This window comes from Alligator sinensis, unplaced genomic scaffold (assembly GCF_000455745.1).
Source record: "Alligator sinensis unplaced genomic scaffold, ASM45574v1 scaffold607_1, whole genome shotgun sequence".
NCBI lineage: Eukaryota > Metazoa > Chordata > Crocodylia > Alligatoridae > Alligator > Alligator sinensis.
In genome coordinates, this window is record NW_005841935.1 from 938,815 (window position 1) to 958,405 (window position 19,591).

General features: G+C 46.9%; 1 protein-coding gene across 1 annotated transcript in view; it reads left to right on the forward strand.

Moving 5' to 3' along the window:
- Positions 1-19,591, forward strand: part of XPA (XPA, DNA damage recognition and repair factor) — a 31,452-nt gene that overhangs the window by 4,167 nt on the left and 7,694 nt on the right. Inside the window, exons 2-3 of the mRNA XM_006019686.2 lie at positions 3,979-4,083; positions 10,856-10,961. Of these exons, the coding sequence (XP_006019748.1) occupies positions 3,979-4,083; positions 10,856-10,961 (211 nt within the window). The remainder of the gene's footprint in view (positions 1-3,978; positions 4,084-10,855; positions 10,962-19,591) is intronic.

Sequence of the window (19,591 nt, forward strand, 5' to 3'; positions counted from 1 at the left end):
CCCACACAGGTCGGCTGCGGGCGGCGCGGGCCGGGGCGGGACTGCCCGATAGCCAGGGCTGCGCGGTGGTCCTTGTCCCTGAGGAACAAGAGCCGTGCCTGCACCCGCGGCTTTGGAGAGCAGCACTGAAACGGCGTGCTTGACTTCTCCTGCTGCTGGGTTTTAACATCAAGTAACCCCCGTCTCTAGCCTAGAGAGAAGGTGTTGTAAAGTGTTTCAGCTCGTCTCAAAACGAGACAAGAAACTGACAGTCCTGAGTTATGTTGGATTCTCTCCCGGAAGCCAGCAGCCTTAAGAAGGGATATACTCATGTTTGCCAAACAGACAAAAAGGCTAGCCATATTTTAAGAAAGTTCATAGTTTCATAGATGTTAGGGTTCGAAGGGACCTATTTGGTCATCGAGTCCGACCCCCTGCCCTGGGCAGGACTGAGTACTGGGGTCAGATGACCCAGCCAGGTGTCTGTCCAGTCTCCTTTTAAACACCTCCAAGGAAGGGGACAGCACCACCTCCCTTGGAAGCATATTCCATATTTTGGCAACCCTCACTGGCAAGAATTTTTTCCTGATGTCCAATCTGAATTGCTCTCTTCCAGATTGTGGCCATTATTTGTAGTAAACATTGTATCCCCTATTTCTTGCTGGGCCCCCCTCATGAGTTCATAGGCAGGCATGAGATCACCTCTCAGCCTCTTCTTGTAGAGGCTGAAGAGGTTCTGGTCTCCCAATCGGTCCACATAGGGGTTTTTTCTGTAGGCCTTTAACCAGATGAGTGGCCCTCCTCTGAACCCTCTCCAGGCCATCCACATCCCTCCTGAAGTGTGGTGCCCAAAACTGGATGCAGTACCCCAGGTGCGGCCTGACCAATGCCACAGAGAGGGGAAGTAGCACCTCCTTAGACTTGTTTGTGATGCACCTATTTATGCAAGAAAGGGTGCGGTTAGCTTTCATAGATTTAATAGATTTCATAGACATTAAGGCCGGCAGGGACCTCAGAAGATCGTCGAGTCCAGCCCCCTGCCCCAGGGGCAGGAAGTCTGCAGGGATCATAGGATCCCAGCAAGGTAAACATCCAGATGACTTTTGAAGGCATTCAGAGTAGGTGCTTGAGCCACCTCCAGTGGCAGTCTATTCCCAACCTTGAGGGCTTGGACAGTAAAGAAGTTCTTCCTTTGCTTATTACCTCATCACACTGGTGACTCATGTTCATTTTGGAGTTGACTACGACTCTGAGATCCCTTTCCGCAGTTGTGCTACTTAAAGTGGTACCTCCCAGGCTATAGGAGTGTTGGTGATTCTTCCTCTCCAGGTGCAACACATGACACTTATCCTTGTTAAACTGCATCCTATTCTGTTTGGCCCATTTCCCCAGCCTGTCCAAATCAGCCTGGATTTGCTCCCTGCCATCTAGTTTGTTTACCTCCCCCCACATAGTTTGGTGTCATCAGCAAACTTGGACAGGGTGCTTTCTACTCTCTTGTCCAAGTCACTAATGAAGATATTGAATAGTACCGGTCCCAGGAAAGAGACTTGGGGGACTCTGCTGCCCACATTCCGCCAGGTAGAAACCGCCCTGTCCACCACCACTCTCTGGGTGCATCCCATAAGCCAATTTTCTACCCACCAGACTGTAACAATCTACACTGCAACTGTTTAGTTTATTTATAAGAATTGGGTGTGACACTGTTTCAAAGGCCTTTTTAAAATCTAAGTAAATAACATCTACCTGTATTCCTTCATCCAAGCATTTTGTGACCTGGTCGTAAAATGAAACCGTAAAAATTGATCTCTCTCATGCAATTGCTGTGGTGCTGTCCTCGCTTGCTGACTGGTAGGATGGATGAGAGGACCACCTGTGCCCCCCGAACCTCTGAGCCTGGCTCCCAGCGCCATGTAGTCACTCATGACCCCGCCTGGACTACTCTGGGCTACGTCATTCGTTCCTACATGGATGAGGACCATGGGATAGTAGTTGGAAGGCCTAATCAGGTCTGGAATCCTTGTTGTGATGTCTCGAATCCAGGCTCCGGGCAGGCAGCATACCTCCCGTACTGTGGGATCTGGGTGGCAGATGGCTTCCTCCGTTCCTCTCAGGAGGGAGTTGCCCACCACACTGACCTGAAGTCTTCTCCTCCGGCTGCACAGTTCTCTCTTAGCTTGCTTGGTGGTGGCCGTGAAAATGGCCTCCACTGCTGTGCTCTGCCAGTGATGCCAGGGCCTCATCTATTCTTCAGCTGCACTGAGGGAGTCACCCTGGCCTTGCGATGTCTAGCCCTCGAGGTGACTGTCTGCCATCCAGCCGCATCGACTCCCTCCTGTGACTCCTTCCCTCCAGGCATGTGAACCTGCAGAGAATGGAAGTACCCATCAATCTCCTCAATTGCCCTGATCCCCTGGCAGCCTGCTCACCTTTGCCTGGAGTTCCCTCATCTGCCCCTCCAGGGCCTCAGTCTGGGCACAAGTGGGACAGGTGAGGGGAGTCCTGGCCCTCCCACTACCCCTGGGCCTTAAGGGCCTGCCAGGCAACCCCTGCAGGCAGGGGGCCCAGGTGCCACCAACCCACCCAATGGCTCTGTCTGGATGGAGGCCTCAGTGGAGCCCCAAGCAGGAGGCAGCATTGGAGCAGGGTCCCTGGCTGCGCTCCAGCTCGCCACCCCCATTAAAGACTCTTCACATGCACTCACCTGAAGACTGTCCAAAGCCGCCAACTTCAACACGTGGAGTCTCAGGCCCCTTCTGCTTTCTCTCCTATGCAAACTCCTGCGCAAACTCCTGCGTGTCTTAAGTAGAGATGGGAGGAGAGGAAAACCCCTTCCCAATTCCCTACAGCTGGCTCAGCTTGGCTCTCCCTTCCCCCTCCCTGCCCGGCTTACCTTACTACTGCTGCTGGCTCCTTGCTGCTCTGCTTGGTGGGGTCAGGGGAGCCGACAGCACGTGTGCGCTGGTGCACACATGTACTCGCTTCAGCGTCCAGGTCCCGTTAATGTATCTATACCTTAGAATTGAACATGTTGCTGTTAGAAAGAATAAATTACATACATAGGTTTAAACTGAGTGTCCCCAATCTGTGGCCCATAGATTGGATCCAACCACCGGAAGGCTTTGGCCCACCTTGCAAGGATAACGGAATACCGGCCAAATAGCAAGAAACAAAGCATCAAAACAAAAGCACAGACAGAGATGTGGTAGGGCTTGGGATGGAGGTGTCACACAGTCGTATTAAATTTGAATCCTTAAATATGGTTTATTAAAACAAGAGCTTAATGGAAAGATTTACACTACCTTAAGCTATTTTGGGGAGCAGAAGTCTTCATATTCTTCAAAATTGAGTCCCAAAGCTTGATTTTGTTGTGGTAACCCATGCTGTCTAAACTTCAGGGTTTCAATTCTAGAGTTGTCAGTTAAATAACAAAACACCTGCATGGCAAATACTACATTTTACATGATCAGTTAGTTGATTCAATGTACACTAACTTTTGTTATAAAATGCATTTCCATCAAAAGACTTTTCACCTTGTATGTAGCTTTTGTACTGTATCTTCAGAGTCTAAATACTTTATTAGGCTTATTTTTGTCTTTACATAAACTTTAATAAAAGCGCCCATCCTATAATCTGTAGAGTTGTGCATCATGGGTATTAGATTTAGCTTTGAAAACAGCCTTGCACGCTTTTTAGTTTCTTTGTTGCTTTTCTTGCTCTGCAGGAGTAGCAAGCATTGTTGTATAATATAGGTGAGGTTTTGAATTACCTACAGTAAATGGATTTTTCTCCATTGCTAGAAATTTATTCTCTGTGGTCAGGAAGAAGTAGCTTTTAAGATCTCTCTGTGGCAAAGTGCTTTTTGAAAGCAGAACAATCTGCATGCCAGTTTATGAACCCGTTGGATATGAATGTCACCTTTTGTATACTTGTTTTGGAAGTTCTTTTGTAAATACATCTGTATGTGTAGTTCCTTTAACCTCTTATTTGTCTCTTCAGGCACTGTCGAAGTTAAAGCACCTCCAAAGATAGTTGATACAGGGGGAGGATTCTTTCTGGAAGAGGAAGAGAAGGACAAGATTCAGAAAACTGTGGATCCTTCAGGTAAATTCAGTTGTCTTTGCAGAAAGTGACTCTAATGATCACAGTTAGTATAAGCTGTCTACTAAAATAAGCGGCACAGTAGCTGGAGAGAATTTACATAAGTCAATAATAGTTTCAATGAAATTTGAACTGTTTGTTCAACCAGCTATTTGTTGGTTGAGGTTAACAACTGTCAAATGGTGTGGAAGGGTGAAATTAATTTAAATCTTTGGGTCATTCCAACCAATGCGTGAAGTTTATTGATTAATTGCTGAAGCAAGATTAATGCCATGGATAAGCGAAATCTTACGGAATGGGTCTTGACTGCTGCGAACAGCAGGTCCGGCTGGCAAACAGCACAGCAGGCATCACGTAGAAGTTACCAAGGTCTCTCCCAGCCTATACCTGCTATTTATACATAGCTGGTAAACATAATCTAAATATTCTAATAAATGATCTCTGATTGGTTTTACTTAAATGTCTGTTTTACTGAAACTTCTGGAACTAGATTACACTAGATTTCTTATGGGCCAAGAAGGTGGTAATTAGTTAAAATTTATATCTTTGAGAAAGTAACAGGGCAATAGGGAGGGTTTCTTCTCCTTTCTTCCCATGGTAGGAAGCTGTTCTAGCCGTGGCTAACAAGACTGTCTTGTTCTTACTGATTGTGTCCAATTAGACAAACAGTTTTGTTTGCTCTGCTGACCAAGCCAGCCACGGCATCTGCAGATATTCACATTATGGTACGTCACTCAAAGATAGGGTTCGGACCTATCATTAGGAGGTGCACTGATATATCGGTTGCCTATCGAATTGGCACTGGTAAAGTAAAATGACATTATCCGCTTTTTTTTGGCCATTGCAGCCAATAATGCTTATCAATAATTATGCCTTCTGGCTAGGGCCCTGCAGACCTGGGTTCCCTCTCCACCACTGGGTCAGGGCCCCCAGATGCCTGGGTTTTCTCGGGGAAACAGTGGGTTTCCCCTTGCAGGTGGGCAGCATTCTAGTCTGCAAGGGGTCCTGCCTGGGGCTGCTGGGAGTGGGATGCAGGGGACCCACATGCAGCCACACACATGTACGTGGCCAGGACTACAGCCAGGCAGTGTGGAGAGCAGCTCCCTGCAGGTAAGTTTATGGAGGGGAAGGGGCATGGGGGGCGGGGGGGTTGCAGATTGAGACCCCCATGGTGAGGGAAGGAGTGGCTCAGGGGCTGCAGTTGGTGCTGGGGCCACTGCCCAGTCAGGGTGGTACATGGGATCTGGGACCTGGACAGGGAGCAGGATAGCGCCATGCGGGGCAAGTTGTGCCTCCTGCTGCCTGGTGGGCAGGGTATGTGCAGCTGGCACGGGGCTCCTAGGACTAAGGGAACAGTGCGGAGAGCTCTGGGCTCACAGCGGGTAACCGGCATCCATTCTTGCCCCGCTCGACTCTGATCTGACCGGGGGAGAGGGGTGAGGAGCAGGGAGGAGAGGCAGGCATGTGTCACCCTACCCTCAGCCCAGCCAAGTCCTTCCCTTCCTGGAGCCAGGTCCATTCAGCCTCTCCTGTGGGGCACAGGAACTTGCCCTGCCCCTGGCGGCAGCAGCAGCCCCAGGAGGGGAAGGGGCCCTTCCCTCTGCTGGAGTCCAGCTCCCAGGACCTGGGGCCCGGCTACGGGGGAGAAGTGGCCTGGTTTCTCCAGGCCTGGAATAGTCGCATGGCCTTGCTCGGGCCAGAGGAAGGAGAGAGTGGATCCTGACCCAGATACCACCCAGCTCTGGGCAGCCAGGAAGGCTAACACCTTCCCCCACTGCCCTGCTGGGCAGGCTCAGTCAGCTGCCCCTTGGCACTTCTACATGTGCTCTAGGAGTGGGGTGGGGTGGGGGTACTGTACTTTAATTGAGAGGCTCTGAGAGCCACTCTAATTAAAGTGCCACAGTGTCTCACGTATCAGCGTCCCTGCACTTAAAAATGGTGGCAGCAGCGCTTGAACTAAAGCTCATCCAATGAGCCAAAAAAAAAGATTTATTTATGTCAATAGCTTAAAATGCCTTGCATTGCTAAATATCGGTTATTGGATCAGCATCGACAAAGTGCCTTCTTGGGTGTGAATGTCCTCACCCTCGTGGTGTGGAGTATTTCAAACAGCATGTGTGTCAATCACATAAAAATTCCTGTCTCCAAAATGGAGTTGCAGAAATAATCGGAAAATTGCAAACTGGCTTATGGAAAGTAGGCAAGCTAGTAGCGGGTAATTGAAGTGCCTGCTCTTTTCCTGTGATTTAAAAATGCACCTTGTTCTGTCAACTGCCACCACTGAAAATAGCCTAGCCCCATCCTTTTTCAAACCCCACTTTATGTAGTTGAAGATTGCTATTAGGTCTCCTCTGGGTTTCCTTTTCTCTAGACTAAAGCCCAGTTCCTTCAGTCTTTTCTCATAAGTTATGTCCCCCAGCTCCCTCACCATTTCTGTCACCCTCCACTGTACTCTCTCCAATTTGTCCACATCCATTTTGTAGAGAGAGGCCCAAAACTAAACACAGCACTCCAGATGTGGTCTCATCAGTGCTGAATAGAGGGGAATAATCAATTCTTTTGAACTACTGGCAACACATTTACCAATGCAGCCTAGTACATTGTTAGCCGTCTTGGCAACAAGGGCACGCTGCTGGCTCATATTCAGCTTATTGTCCACTGTAACCCCCAAATCCTTTTCTGCAAAGCTGCTGCCCAGCCAGTCAGCCCCCAGCCTGTACTGATGCATGGGATTGTTCTGTTCTAAGTGCAGGACTTTGCACGTGTCCTTGTTGAATTTCGTGAGATTCCTTTTGGCCCATGTTGTGTGCACAGGGCATACAGTGTGAATTAAAAACAAGCCAGGATCTTATCAGGGCATAAGGCACAATGCTGCATTTATTGGAACATAAAACACACAACATGAAAAGAATAAAGAATAATAAGGTTATCTGCTTCATTCATTCGCATACATATTTATTCATTCATTCAGAAGAGACAAGCACACACACACACAGAAGTTAGACAGCCTTGCAAAGGTTAAGGTGTTACCAAGGTCTAAAGTTGCTAAAGGTGAGTCTGGTGGCCGGCCAGGCTGACCATGAGAATTGGAGTCAGGTCTTGTTGGACGCGCCCAAAACTCCTTCTTGCAGGTGGAAAAGACCTTTGTCTTTGTGTTCGTTCTTTATAGTGATAGCTGTCCATACAAGCCTATGGATTTTGCTGAGTCAGATGCAACGGTCATCCTCCTTGTCCTGTTGGCAGGCTGGGATTGGTAGGACATGATCTTCTGGCTTTGTGGTTTGCAATCTTTAGGAGGGGGTCATTGCTTGCAGTCTTCAGCCATCAGGGTGAAGAATGATCCAGTATTTGGTAATCCTTAACTGCTGACTCAACATCGCTGCAGCCTTTAACCATTAAACTACAAAAGGTTATTTTCACCTGCTGCAAGAGGTCTTCCCTCACGTTGTCACATACATACATCATTCACTCTTTCTTTACCTCTTTCTACATACACCAGACATGCCACAAACCTTGCATGAGCATTTTCCTTCTACTAAATTTAAGTTCTAAAATCATGAGACCAATAGATCAAATATATTTCAGCCTTTAACCATTAAACTACAAAAGGTTATTTTCACCTGCTGCAAGAGGTCTTCCCTCACGTTGTCACATACATACATCATTCACTCTTTCTTTACCTCTTTCTACATACACCAGACATGCCACAAACCTTGCATGAGCATTTTCCTTCTACTAAATTTAAGTTCTAAAATCATGAGACCAATAGATCAAATATATTTATGCTAAGCAATAGGAAATTTAAAACAGATGATTAATTACAGAACACTAATAATGACTGATCAAAATCCCCCCACCTTGCCCACTGCTTTGCGGCGCTGAGCAGCCCTGATATGTAGGTGCCCTGCCCATGCCATTGCCCCTCATTCCCAAGCCACAGCCCCCCAGCCCTGTTGGTGCCTCTTACTCCCCATCCACCCCTGCTGATGTCCGTCACTCCAAATGCACAGCCCTCTGAGTCCTGCTGGTGCCCCTCACTCCACCCCTCCCCTCCAGTGCCCCTCACTCCCCACCCACAGCCCTCTGGTCCTGCCAGTGCCCCTTACTCCTCACCCACTCAGCCCTGCTGGAGGGGGTTGCTAGGGTTATGGGGCCAGGGACCCAGGTCTGCAGCACCCAAGCCCTGGCTGCTGCTTGTGGGAGGCAGTGGCTGCTGCAGCCTGACCAGGGAGTGGAGCGCAGAGTCTGGTTCCTCCTCCCCCATGGGCAGCATGGCTGTTGTGGAGCCTGGGCAGAGGTGGATGCAGGCTGCCTACTGCAGGCTTCAGGCTCCCTACTCTGCTGCCCTCCATCCAGGGGTCTCTGCAGCCCAGCAGATGGGACCTGGCATGGCACGGCAGAGCAAGCAGGGAAGCTCCGGGGCTGGTGCTGGGAGCCCTGTGCCTCCATGACAAGGCACCCCCTGCCTACCCAGCAGCTGCAGGGGGCACAACTCCACACTGCCACCTGTGCTGCTGCCAGGCGTGCAGGGAGTGCCTTGCCATAGTGATGCAGGGTTCCCAGTGGTGGCCTGAATTTTCCCACCCTGCTCTGCTGTGGAGGCCCCCAGGGGAGGACAGCAGGGTGGGTAGCCCGAGTCTGCAGCAGCCAGCCTACATCCACTCCCCACACAGTGCATGAATCCCCTCCACTGCCCCGTGGAGGAACCACCTGCGGCTCTGGCCCACTCGGGTCCTGCGGCCATGCATTCCAGCCCCGGGCTACAAGCCCCACATACCACCCTGCCTGGGCAGCAACCCCAGCCCTGCCCAACTCCCCTCATCACTATGGGGGCCGCCTCCGCCCCCACCCCTGACTTACCTGCCGGGAGCTGTGGGAGCTACTCTCCAAGCTACCTGGCTGCCATGTGCATATGTATGTGTGTATATGTATATGGCACCCCCTGCCTGATCCCCCTCCTCCCACTCCCTCTATCCCAGAACTCTGCCAGCCTGCAAGGGGAAACCTACTTTTCCCACATTTTTCTCCTTTAAAGGAAGAAATCCAGGTTTTTCTCCTTAATGAGAAAATTCAAGTTTTACCATGGTTTTCTGTGGTGAATGGAAAACCTGAGTCCCTGGTCATTACATTCTGAATCAGTTGTTGGGACAGTACTCAGGTAACCATTTGCAGCTCCATGCCAGGACTTTGTCATTGTGTAATGTTTGGGGCTTAAGGAGCCTTCAGTCCTGCTGCTGTGGAGGCTCCAATATTTAAAGTGTTCATAGATGGATCTATGCTTCCAGTATCACTACTGTGCAATTAGAAACTTAACTCAAGTATTGTCCTAATAAAATAGTTTAGGCTTTGACTAATTGGAATTTTATCTTAGAAGTCTAAAACTCAATGGTAGTGCTTGGTGTGAAAGATGCTGCACACGTATAGTTTCTAGTGTAAAATTAAAATTAGGAATACAGCATACTTTGCTAGATATGTTTGCTACAAATATGTGTCGACACTGACTAGAGGTGCACCGATACATAGGTCCAGTATCAGATCAGCACCATTATAAAGAAAATTGACTATATCGGAATTTGGCCTGGTGCGGCCAGCAATTTGGCCAATAAATGCCTGTGTGCGCGTGCAGCCACAGCGCAGCATGTAGGCACCAAGGAGTGCAGCCCGGCAGCTTGGAGAGCTGTGTGCAGCTGGTAAGTCTGTTGTGGTGGGAGGGGAGGGGCAGATCAAGGCCCTCACAATGAGGGAGTAGGGCTGGGGCTGGGGCTGGGGCTGGCGCTGCTCAGCCAGGGGGTTCACGCATAGGAAGGAGCTGTGTCTTGTCTGGGGGGCACAGGGAGGGGGGTGTGACTCCTGCTGCTGTGCTTGCGGGTGAGTGGTGGTAGTGCTGGGAAGGGAGGCTATGGGGGGGCTACAGCAAAATTTGGGGTGGCTGCAGCGCCCCCCCATAATCCCCTTCCCAGCACTGCTCCCAAGTGCAGCCTGGCTCAACCCCTGCCCCACTCCCACACACTGGGAAGAGCCCAGTGCAGCCCCAGTCCGCAGCTGCAGCCTGCCCCTGCCCCGCCCTGCACAGATCCAGGGGCGCACGCCCTCCCCCCCCATGTCCTCCTGGGGTGTGCACAGCTGCAGGAGCCACCCCCCAGCACCCCCCAGATTCCCTGCCATGACCCTTTTCTCCCCCCTCCCCTTCTACCACAACAGATTTACCAGCTGGACGCAACTGTATCGAAAATCGGATCGGTATTGGCCCCCAAAATCTCTGTTGGTGCATCCCTAACTCTGACATTCATCACCAGATATTTTTTTTTTTGTGTTCCAGGATACTAAAGAAAATTGCATTTGGACATTCAGCCAATACTTGTTGGTTGAAGCAAGTATTTACCATTATATTTTTCCCTTATGCCCTGGGTCTGTTAAAAGAATAGATTCTCAAAGGCTAGCTGCAGTAATCTGAACCTTACACATATGCACACAAGCAAATATTGCCATCAGAGAAAGTTTATGTCTTGATGTATGATACATTTTTCTGAAAGGTAAAGAGTGCAGCAGGAAAGAGGCAAGAGATCCAGCTGAGAGGATCAGTTGGTAGGATCAGAGTCTTTATTTGTTAGACAGATTTTTATGAAACTTTTCAGTGGGAGAAACATGAAGTGTTCATAATAACAAGACATTGAAAGCTATAATATAAACTAGTGAATCTCTTGTAAGATCAACCACAAGTACTTGTTCTGGTAAAAAAAAAAAAATAATTAAAATACTTGTTTCTTTCCACTAGAACCTCTACTAGAGTTTGATGATGTTTTCTGTGAAGACTGTGGGAAACAATTTATGAATTCATACCTCATGCAACACTTTCATTTGGCGATATGTGATAATTGCAGGTATGTAAATATTAGGAAAATAATACCCTTAAAAGTATTACTCTTCATATTATTTAATAAATGTTTTGCTAGAACTGAAACTTGATTTTCACTATTCGAACCATTATAGTTGCATTTTATAGAATGCAAATAATTTATCAGCAAAAATATCAGCAAAAGAATGTATTCAATTTTATTATTTTTCTTGAAAATTACATGTCTAGCATACAGCTAAGTTGCATTTTTCATGGCGGAAGCACAGAACAGAATCATCTCACACACATGCTCCTTGGAGACTAAAGAAAGAAAATAACTAATATAGTGGAAAAGTATAGCTTCTTCATAGAATTAATTATAGTAAAATTATTGTGTGTGTGCGTGTGTGTGTACGTACGCTAAGAGATATTACAATTTTGTCATGGCTAATAGTATTTGAGATAAATAAAATAATGTTTTAGCTATGTAAGACATCACGGGCCAGATTCTAGTCTACCTATTAGGTGGCCAGGTCAAACTGGCACCTCTTAAATACTCATCCTTACCTGCTCATCTGCATACTCTGTTGTATAGCCCAATCATATATATAAAGTCTGTGTGTGTTTTTAGGAGATTTTTTATGACTGGAAATCATTTTTTAGTTGCTTAGGATGAAATCTAGCCTGGGGGGGACACTTTTTAAATTTTGGTGTTTGACCACCGTCTTTAAAAATGGTGGCCATGAGTAACAAGATGAATAAATGTTGATTTCTCTGTACCTATGAGGCCAATTTTGATTTTTCCAAATGACTTCAAATAGGTATTGCAATAACCTACACACTTCCTTTGTCCTTTGAGTAATGACCCATTGTTTGGCAGCTCTAAGCCTTTAAATGCAAAAACCATCAATATTGGCCACGTTCTTGGCAACATAATAAGAGTACCTGTTTTAAGTGGAAAGTTTTACCATTTATTTCTTCAAAGTCACATTTAGTATTATTAATAACAGGTATAAATGATTACAGAACACATTTAAGTAAAATAAAATGCTTCAACTCAAATTTTAAGTCAAGTCTGTGATTGCATACACTGGATACCCTTAATCTGGGTATTTTTCTTCTCTATCACTATCTTCTTCAGATGACTTCTAGCTTTAATTGGCTTATCCAAATGTCCATTTTCATTATTTAGAGGCAATTTCACTCCATCTGGCAGTCCACTTTTAGTACACATCACAGGTTCCAACACATCCAGCGCTGACGTCCTCACAAAATGTGTTGTATCACAAGTTTGTGCACGTCGTGAATTTCTCCATTCATTGACCTGCAAATGTGCTCAGAGGCACTGCTGTTTGAAGGAGTCATGGTCTGGAGAAAATCTTGCAGGAATTGGAGTGTGCCATTTGCTTCCATTTACGTGCATGAGCAACGGACAAACGATCACTCACGGGATCATTGTAAAGTATTCTGACAGTGAATAAAGCCAGTTTATGGAACAGATAGATCTTCAATGAGCTACTCATTTTTTCCAAGTTGTTGCATAGTCTCCATGTACATCAGATCTTTTGATTGTAAGATTCACTTCACTGATGTCAGTTTACCACAGCCAAAAAACCCAGTTTACTGCAGTGAATCTGTGAACCCCAAGAGCAGCAGATGCTATATCACGCTCTGGAAATAATGAACAGCAGTAATAGTATGATAGCACGTTTCTTGGTTTCTTCTTGTACATATACATATCTTGCTTGGTCACATGACTGATGTAGGAAGCAACAACTCATACATCAATATCTTCGAAATCAAAAGCAACGGTGCAGGAATGATCCATTTGAGCTTCATGGGAGAATGCCCTTTGTCGGCATCACGTGGCGATTTCAATACAAAGCGTGCATCATGTTCTCTGGATTTTAAATCATAGTAGGTGAGATTCATTGTGAAGTACGGGTCAGCATGGTAGAAAAAAGAAGGCCATTCATTCAAGAAGATATGTAGTCTCATTTTGTTAGAATGCTTTGATGGAAATGAGAGCCAGGATGCTCCAGTAGGCATTTCCTGGTCAGAACCAGGGTAGACGTTAGGAGCAAACCTGGATGACTTTCAATGACACTGTTGCTCATGCTGTTTAATACTAATCTTCAGCAATTCTTCATCATACATATCATTAATGAAGTGAAATGCCACTGCTTGTGGGTGTTGGCCAATGACATACTTCAACAGACCGAGGGCATATTCAGACCATGTCTTGCTTGGTGCGATTTTATTCCGTATCATTCCAACATTTATTAATGCACGATAAAGTGTTGGTGGTGAGATGGACTGAAGGTTCATCATGTTATGAACTTTGATTTGACAGGTCTGTGGGAATGTTCCATCTGCTGTGAAGAGCAAAAGGCTCACAGCAGTAATTCTGTACTGCGTGGTTTCTTCTAAAGTCATGGTAGTCTCTGTTTTGCTGGTTAGAAGGTCAGTGACTTGTTTCAGTGCAGTATGGGGAACTGTTTTCCTACACTCTTGCTTGCTCTTGGTTGCAATTGTCTTTGTCACAAAGATCTTGCATTTCTTTGTGGTGACAGTGACAGCCCCCTGGCAAAATTTCTTCCTAAGCCACCTCAGTTATGAATTTCAAAAATTAAAAAAATGGCCCCTCCCAAAAAACAGCTTTATATATATGACTGGACTATGTAGCAGTCAGCACCCTTTTCTGGTGGCTCTGGTCTGGAGCAGGCTGGAGCTAGGACCCAGCTGCTGCTGCTGCTTTCTGCTACCTGGCTGGAGAGCAGCAAAGAATGGCTCCCTGCTGCCTGGCTGAAGAGCAGCACAGTGTGGCATAGGCAAAACCCTTATCACAGAATGCTGCTGAAACCCTTCCTCTGTTAATAAGATCCACCCTGCAGGCTGCAGTTTACTAACCACTGCTCTTGAATTTTTGGGGAGGAGCATATAATTTCTGTGTTCTCCCCTCACCCCATTTCTTCCACCCCCACACCCCTTGAAATATATATCTGTTTTCCAAGTGAGGCCTGAGGAAGAATGTCCTGCATTTGAAAGTTTGTCTAGCTTTATCCCAGCTATATAGTTGGTCCAATAAAATATATCACCTTAAGAAATCTTTGCCTTTCACATAATTTCTGTACCATCACAGCTACATCACTCTTGCATTTGCAAGTGAGGCATCTTTCCTGATTGAGTTATACCTAGGAAAACATTTACATCCTTACAGGTATAAAGATTACTAATCCCCTTTCATAGAGATACATTCTCTTATTTCTAATTAATGACAAGGCTGCTTCTCCACTAACACTTTTTTGTCTTTGAAATGTAGACCTTCATTGTCTTAAGGACAGGTCTGAAGTCTCTACCCACCTCTCATGCAGGCTAATCTGCATCATCATTATAGAAGTGAATTCTCAGTGTTTGTTTTCCCTGAGGTATCATCTCCCTTAGGTGTGAACTTTCTTATTTAGAAAATTACACTTAACACAGTCATTACTGTATTGCTGAATCCCAGCTATACTGTAAAGATATAGAAGGACAATCATATGACATACTGTAATTTATACAAACATAACAATGATGAACACAGAAAACGGATTCTACATCAGGAAATCTAATTCAGAAAATCATCTATGCATAGTAGTCCACGAATGCCTCAAAATCATCCTGCCTGGGGTGTGGTTGTGACACAGGGAAAAGCTAGAGGACATAAAAAGGCATGCAAGAGGAAATTGAAATGCAAAATACACCCCCCCACACACACACACACACCTATCCCCCCATGACCTGTTAGGTGTTTCAGAGTCTTGGTGAGACCACTCTTGTGACTGGATAGCATTGGAAGATGTAAGGTAGTGTTGCATTGTCAGTCCTATACACATTTCTTTTTTGGTCTAGGAGGAAGACAGTAGTTGATTTGAGTGTTCTTTGAGTTAAAAGAGGAAAAATGCAGTGGTGATATGGTTGGAGGTTTATTTGTGTGTTTCCTAACTGCCAAGTCACAGGAAGAAGAGGTGGATGAAGCACAAGACGTTAGCTTCTAAAAGGCACAATATTGGAAGCTCAACAGACTCTTGATTTAGTCTGTGACACATTTCTGCTGCTCCCATTTTTCCATCTCCTGTTGTTGTCGTAAGGTTTCAAAGTGCTGAGATCCTTGCAGCAGACTCTCCCTCCATTTGAGGCCATCCTGGGCAATAGTCTCCTATGAATTGTTATCGATGTTGCGTTTTTTTCAAGTTGGCCTTGAGGACATCCTTGAAGCGCTTTCTCTGCCCTCTTGAGCATATGCTTTGACTGAACTGGGAGCATAAAACTTGCTTTGGGAGTCAGACATCTGGATGATGTGGCCGCCCCAATGAAGTTAATGTCAGATGATCATTGCCTTGATGGTCATTGTGTTTGCGCATAATGTTGGTGCATCTATCTACCCACTAGATTCGAAGGATCTTCTGGAGGCAGTGTTGATGATACTTCTTCAGCGACTTGAGGTGTCTCCTGTACATTGTCCATGTCTCAGCTCTATACAGTAAGGTAGGAATCACGAATGTTTGATAAACCATGAGTTTAGTTTCAGATCCCATGTCATGATCTTTAAATACCAGTTTCCTCAGGCATCCAAAGGCTGCACTTGCACATTCAAAGGGATGTTGGATTTCTTCATTGATGTCAGCCTTCTGTGAGAGATGGCTTCCAAGCTAAAGGAAATACTTGGTGTTCTCCAGAGTCTTACTGTGAATCTGAATTACCGGAGCTGGGAACTGCTCACTAAGAGATGGAGAACCTTAGTTTTCTTAAATGTTAAGTGTCAGTCCCATTTTCCTGTATACTTCAGTAAAGACGTCAGCAATTGCCTGAAGGTCTGCTTCCACGTGAGAACGCACTACAGCATCATAAGCAAGGATCCTGGATTTAAAAGGATCCAAGGATCCTCTATTTAAAAATACAGAATCTCTGATTTAAAGAACAATCCCAAATTCTTATGTTAAAAAGCCCAAAACCCCCATCTTTCCTCAATTAAAATGAAACGCCACTACATATTTATATACATAGGTAGTAATTTAACACAGTGTTTCATTGATATGTTTACAATTTTAAAGCAATTTGGAAACCTACCAATGCCCCAGTCATTATAATAAAATAAATTCTAAATACTTGTATATTTTGGCATTTGATTTGGGTTTTTTTACCATGGAAAATCAGAGCTCCCCATACCCGCTTCACCCACCAAGATGCATGTCCAGCTGCAGCTGTCCCACCCTGCTGCTTTGTGGTCAGCAGCCCTGATATGTTGGTGCTGTGCCCATGACGTTGCCCCTCCCAACCCACAGCCCCCTGGCCTTGCCACTGGCCCTTGCTTCCAACCCACAGTCCCCTGCCTTCTCCCCTAGGCCCTGCCGGTACCCCTCGCTCCCAACCTGCAACCCCTTTGGCCGTGCCACTGCCCCACACTCCCAACCCATCGCCCTCCCCAGCGTTGGCAGTGCCCCTCACTCCTGATCTGCAGTCCTCTGGCTCTGCCAGCTGCCCCTGCCCCACCCAGGCCAGAGCACAGTGGCTGTGGTGGCTCTGGCTCATGAGGGCAACAGCAGAGCGAATCCAGCCCTGGCCCAGACTGGAGGGAGGAGCAAGGAAGGCCTGTGACACCCCCTGCCCTGGGCTGGGGCTCCCGCACCATGTTAGGCAGTCTGGCTACAGCTCCTCCTGGGCAGCATCTCTTGGCTGCCCCAGCCCTGGTGCAACCAGCCCATGCAGCTCCCTGCCACCCCCAAAGGGTCTCTTCTGCCCCCTTCTCCTGGTGAGGGGGCAGGCACCTGCCCTGCCCCAGCCCCAGTGCCCAAACATTCCCCCAGTGCCAGCAGACACCTGCCCCTGCCCCACACACACACTCATCACCACACACCCCCGCCACACACACATACATTCTCACATGCTGCCTGGCCCTAGACGTCCCCAAGCCCTGACCCTCCAATCCCCATCTCCCATGGACTTACCTGCATGCAGCTGCCAGGTCTGCTCCTATCACCCTGTCTAGCTGTATCCGTATGTGCACACACATGGTGCCCCCTGCCTCAATTGCCCTCCCCCCCAGCCCCAAGCAGCTCCTTGCAAGCTAGAAGGATGCCAGCCTGCAAAGAGAAACCTGTGGTTTCCTGTGGGTTTCTCCTTTGAAGAGGAAAATCTGTACTTTTCTCCCTCAAAGGAGAAAATCTGCATTTTTCCATAGTAAATGGAAAGCCCGGATCCCTGATCATCAGTATACTGGAGCTTGTTGATTGACGTCAAAGTAGTCTTGGTTTTGCCTCATAGTTGATTGAGATTAAACAGCTTGCCCTCCATTTGGTAGTTTAGCTCCATTCTAGCTGGAAACTTATTGGTGATCAGATGTAACATCATGGTAAAGAATATTGAGAAGAGTGTTGGAACTATGATGAAGCCTTGTATAATTCCCATTTTAACCTCTAAAAGATCTGTGATAGATCTGTTATTGAGAACTGCTGCTCATATACAGTCATGAAGCAGGCAAAGAATGGTGATGAATTTTGATGGTCATCCATATTTGAGGATTCCTCTGCAGCGCTTCTCGGTTAATGGAGTTGAAGGCTTTCCTGAAGCCAAAGAAGGCCGTGTGGAGAGGTTTATATTTTTCTTGACATTTTTGCTGCAGCTGGTGAGCAGTGAAGATCCTGTCAATTGTATCTCTTGATGCACTAAACCCACACTGAGATTCTAGGAGCAGCTCTTCTGCAAGTGGAAATAAACCATGTAGGAGGGTTCTCACAATGATCTTTCCTGCAGTGGATAGCAAGACAATCCCTCTTTAATTTCAACAATTGGACTTATCTCCTTTCTTGAAGATTGTCATGATCATGGTGTCCCTGAGGCCACCTAGGTTTTCCTTATTGTTCCAGATCTTTAAGATGAGGGCATGGAGCCATGATGTGAGTTCCTCTCCCCCCTGCTTGAATATTTCGGCAGGGATTCCATTTGCTCAAGATGCCTTGTCATTCTTCATCTGCTTGATGGCTTTCCTCACCTCAGCAAGGGTTGGAAGGATTCCAAGATAATCTCTGACTGGGTGTTGTGGGATGGAGTTGAGAACACTCTTGTCAACAACAGAGTCTCAATGGAATAGGTCTTCAAAATTCTCCTTCCAATGGGCATTGATGGCCGGATCCCGATGTGCCGGCACATGCAGTTTGTGGTGCCACAAACCACATGCCCAGCACATTTTGTAGCACAGGGGCAGCATTTGCTTCCAGAAAATCCCAATAAGCAAAAAAGTGGTGCGGTGCATGTCACAGGAGTATGCGCCAGCAAACACAGAAGCTTGGTTGGTCCTCCCAGGAAATGCTCTGGCTGCTGACCAGAGTCTCCCCTCCTCTAGTTCCACCCTGTCTCCTCCAACACGCTGAGAGCCAGGAGGAGCAGGGCATTTTGCCCTGCACCAAAGCGCATGTGCAGAAGCATGCACAGGGGCAAAAAGTGGCACAAACTTGTGCCACTACTTTTTTTGCCACTGTTAGTGCACACCCCTGCATGTGGGGACGTGCCCAATTGGTTCCTCTCTCCTTTGGTCTCAGGGGGGTTGTCCCCTGGCAGAACAGTGTTGGTGACGGTGATTCTGTGTTCCATGCATTTGGCCAAAAGGAGGATGCCATTGGAATTGACCTGTCCCACTCCTTCCTTGCCAATGGTTCCATTTCAGAGGTGTGAGTCCCTTCAGACTTTGGCATTGAAATCGCCAAGAAGAATGAGTCCATCTCCCACGGGAACTCCAGAAAGGACTTGGTCAAGGTTGATGGAGAATTTCTCCTTCGTTTCATTGGTGGTGCCTGTCAACAGTCAGGGTATATATGCTGACAACAGTGCCAAACTGGCTCCCTGCCAGTTTAAGACGGAGAGTCATGAGGCTCTCATTAATTCCAATAGGGAATTCGCTGAGTTGGTTTACAAGTTCATTTTTAATGGCAAAACCAACTCTGTGAAGCCAGCATTCTCCTTCCATTGTTTCATAGTTTCATAGTAGGTAGGGTCAGAAGGGACCTGAGCAGATCATTAAGTCCGATCCCCTGCCAAGTCCCGTTTACCCTTTCAGAAGTTGATCTTTGAGCTGCTGATCTACCACTCGCTTGATCTTGGTCAGTGCAGTGACTTCAGTGTTGCATTGCCTGAGTTCTTGAGCCACGATTGCAGTGCGGTGCTCTGGTCGTTCACTGTTAGGATTGCCCGTGAGGGTCCTGATGTTCTGGGTCCCAAAATTCATTTTGTGTCTTCATTGATTTTGGCTGCAGTAATGATGATCCCACTGGGTGCAGTTATCCAGTCAGGAAAAAGGCAGCCAGACTACGTTTAGGATACCTTTTTCTAGCCCCCTCCCCATGTGGGATGAGTAGAGTGGAAGAGGGCTGCTCAGTTGCAGTTATAGCTGCTAAATCACACTCCTAGCTTGAAGTGCTAGACAACCTTCTTGTAACTGCTGCCTTCATGTCAGTTCATGAGTATGATCTTCTAACATTTTCTTCCACCTGCTCCACCATTGAGAACTTGTAGACCCATGGCTGGGGGCTGGGCAGATTTATTATAATGGTGACCTATACTGGCCATGTCACAGCACCATCAAAGGATATATGTTGCTTTTCAGGAGGGACAGCATTGCTATCTGCTGGCGCCACCACATCC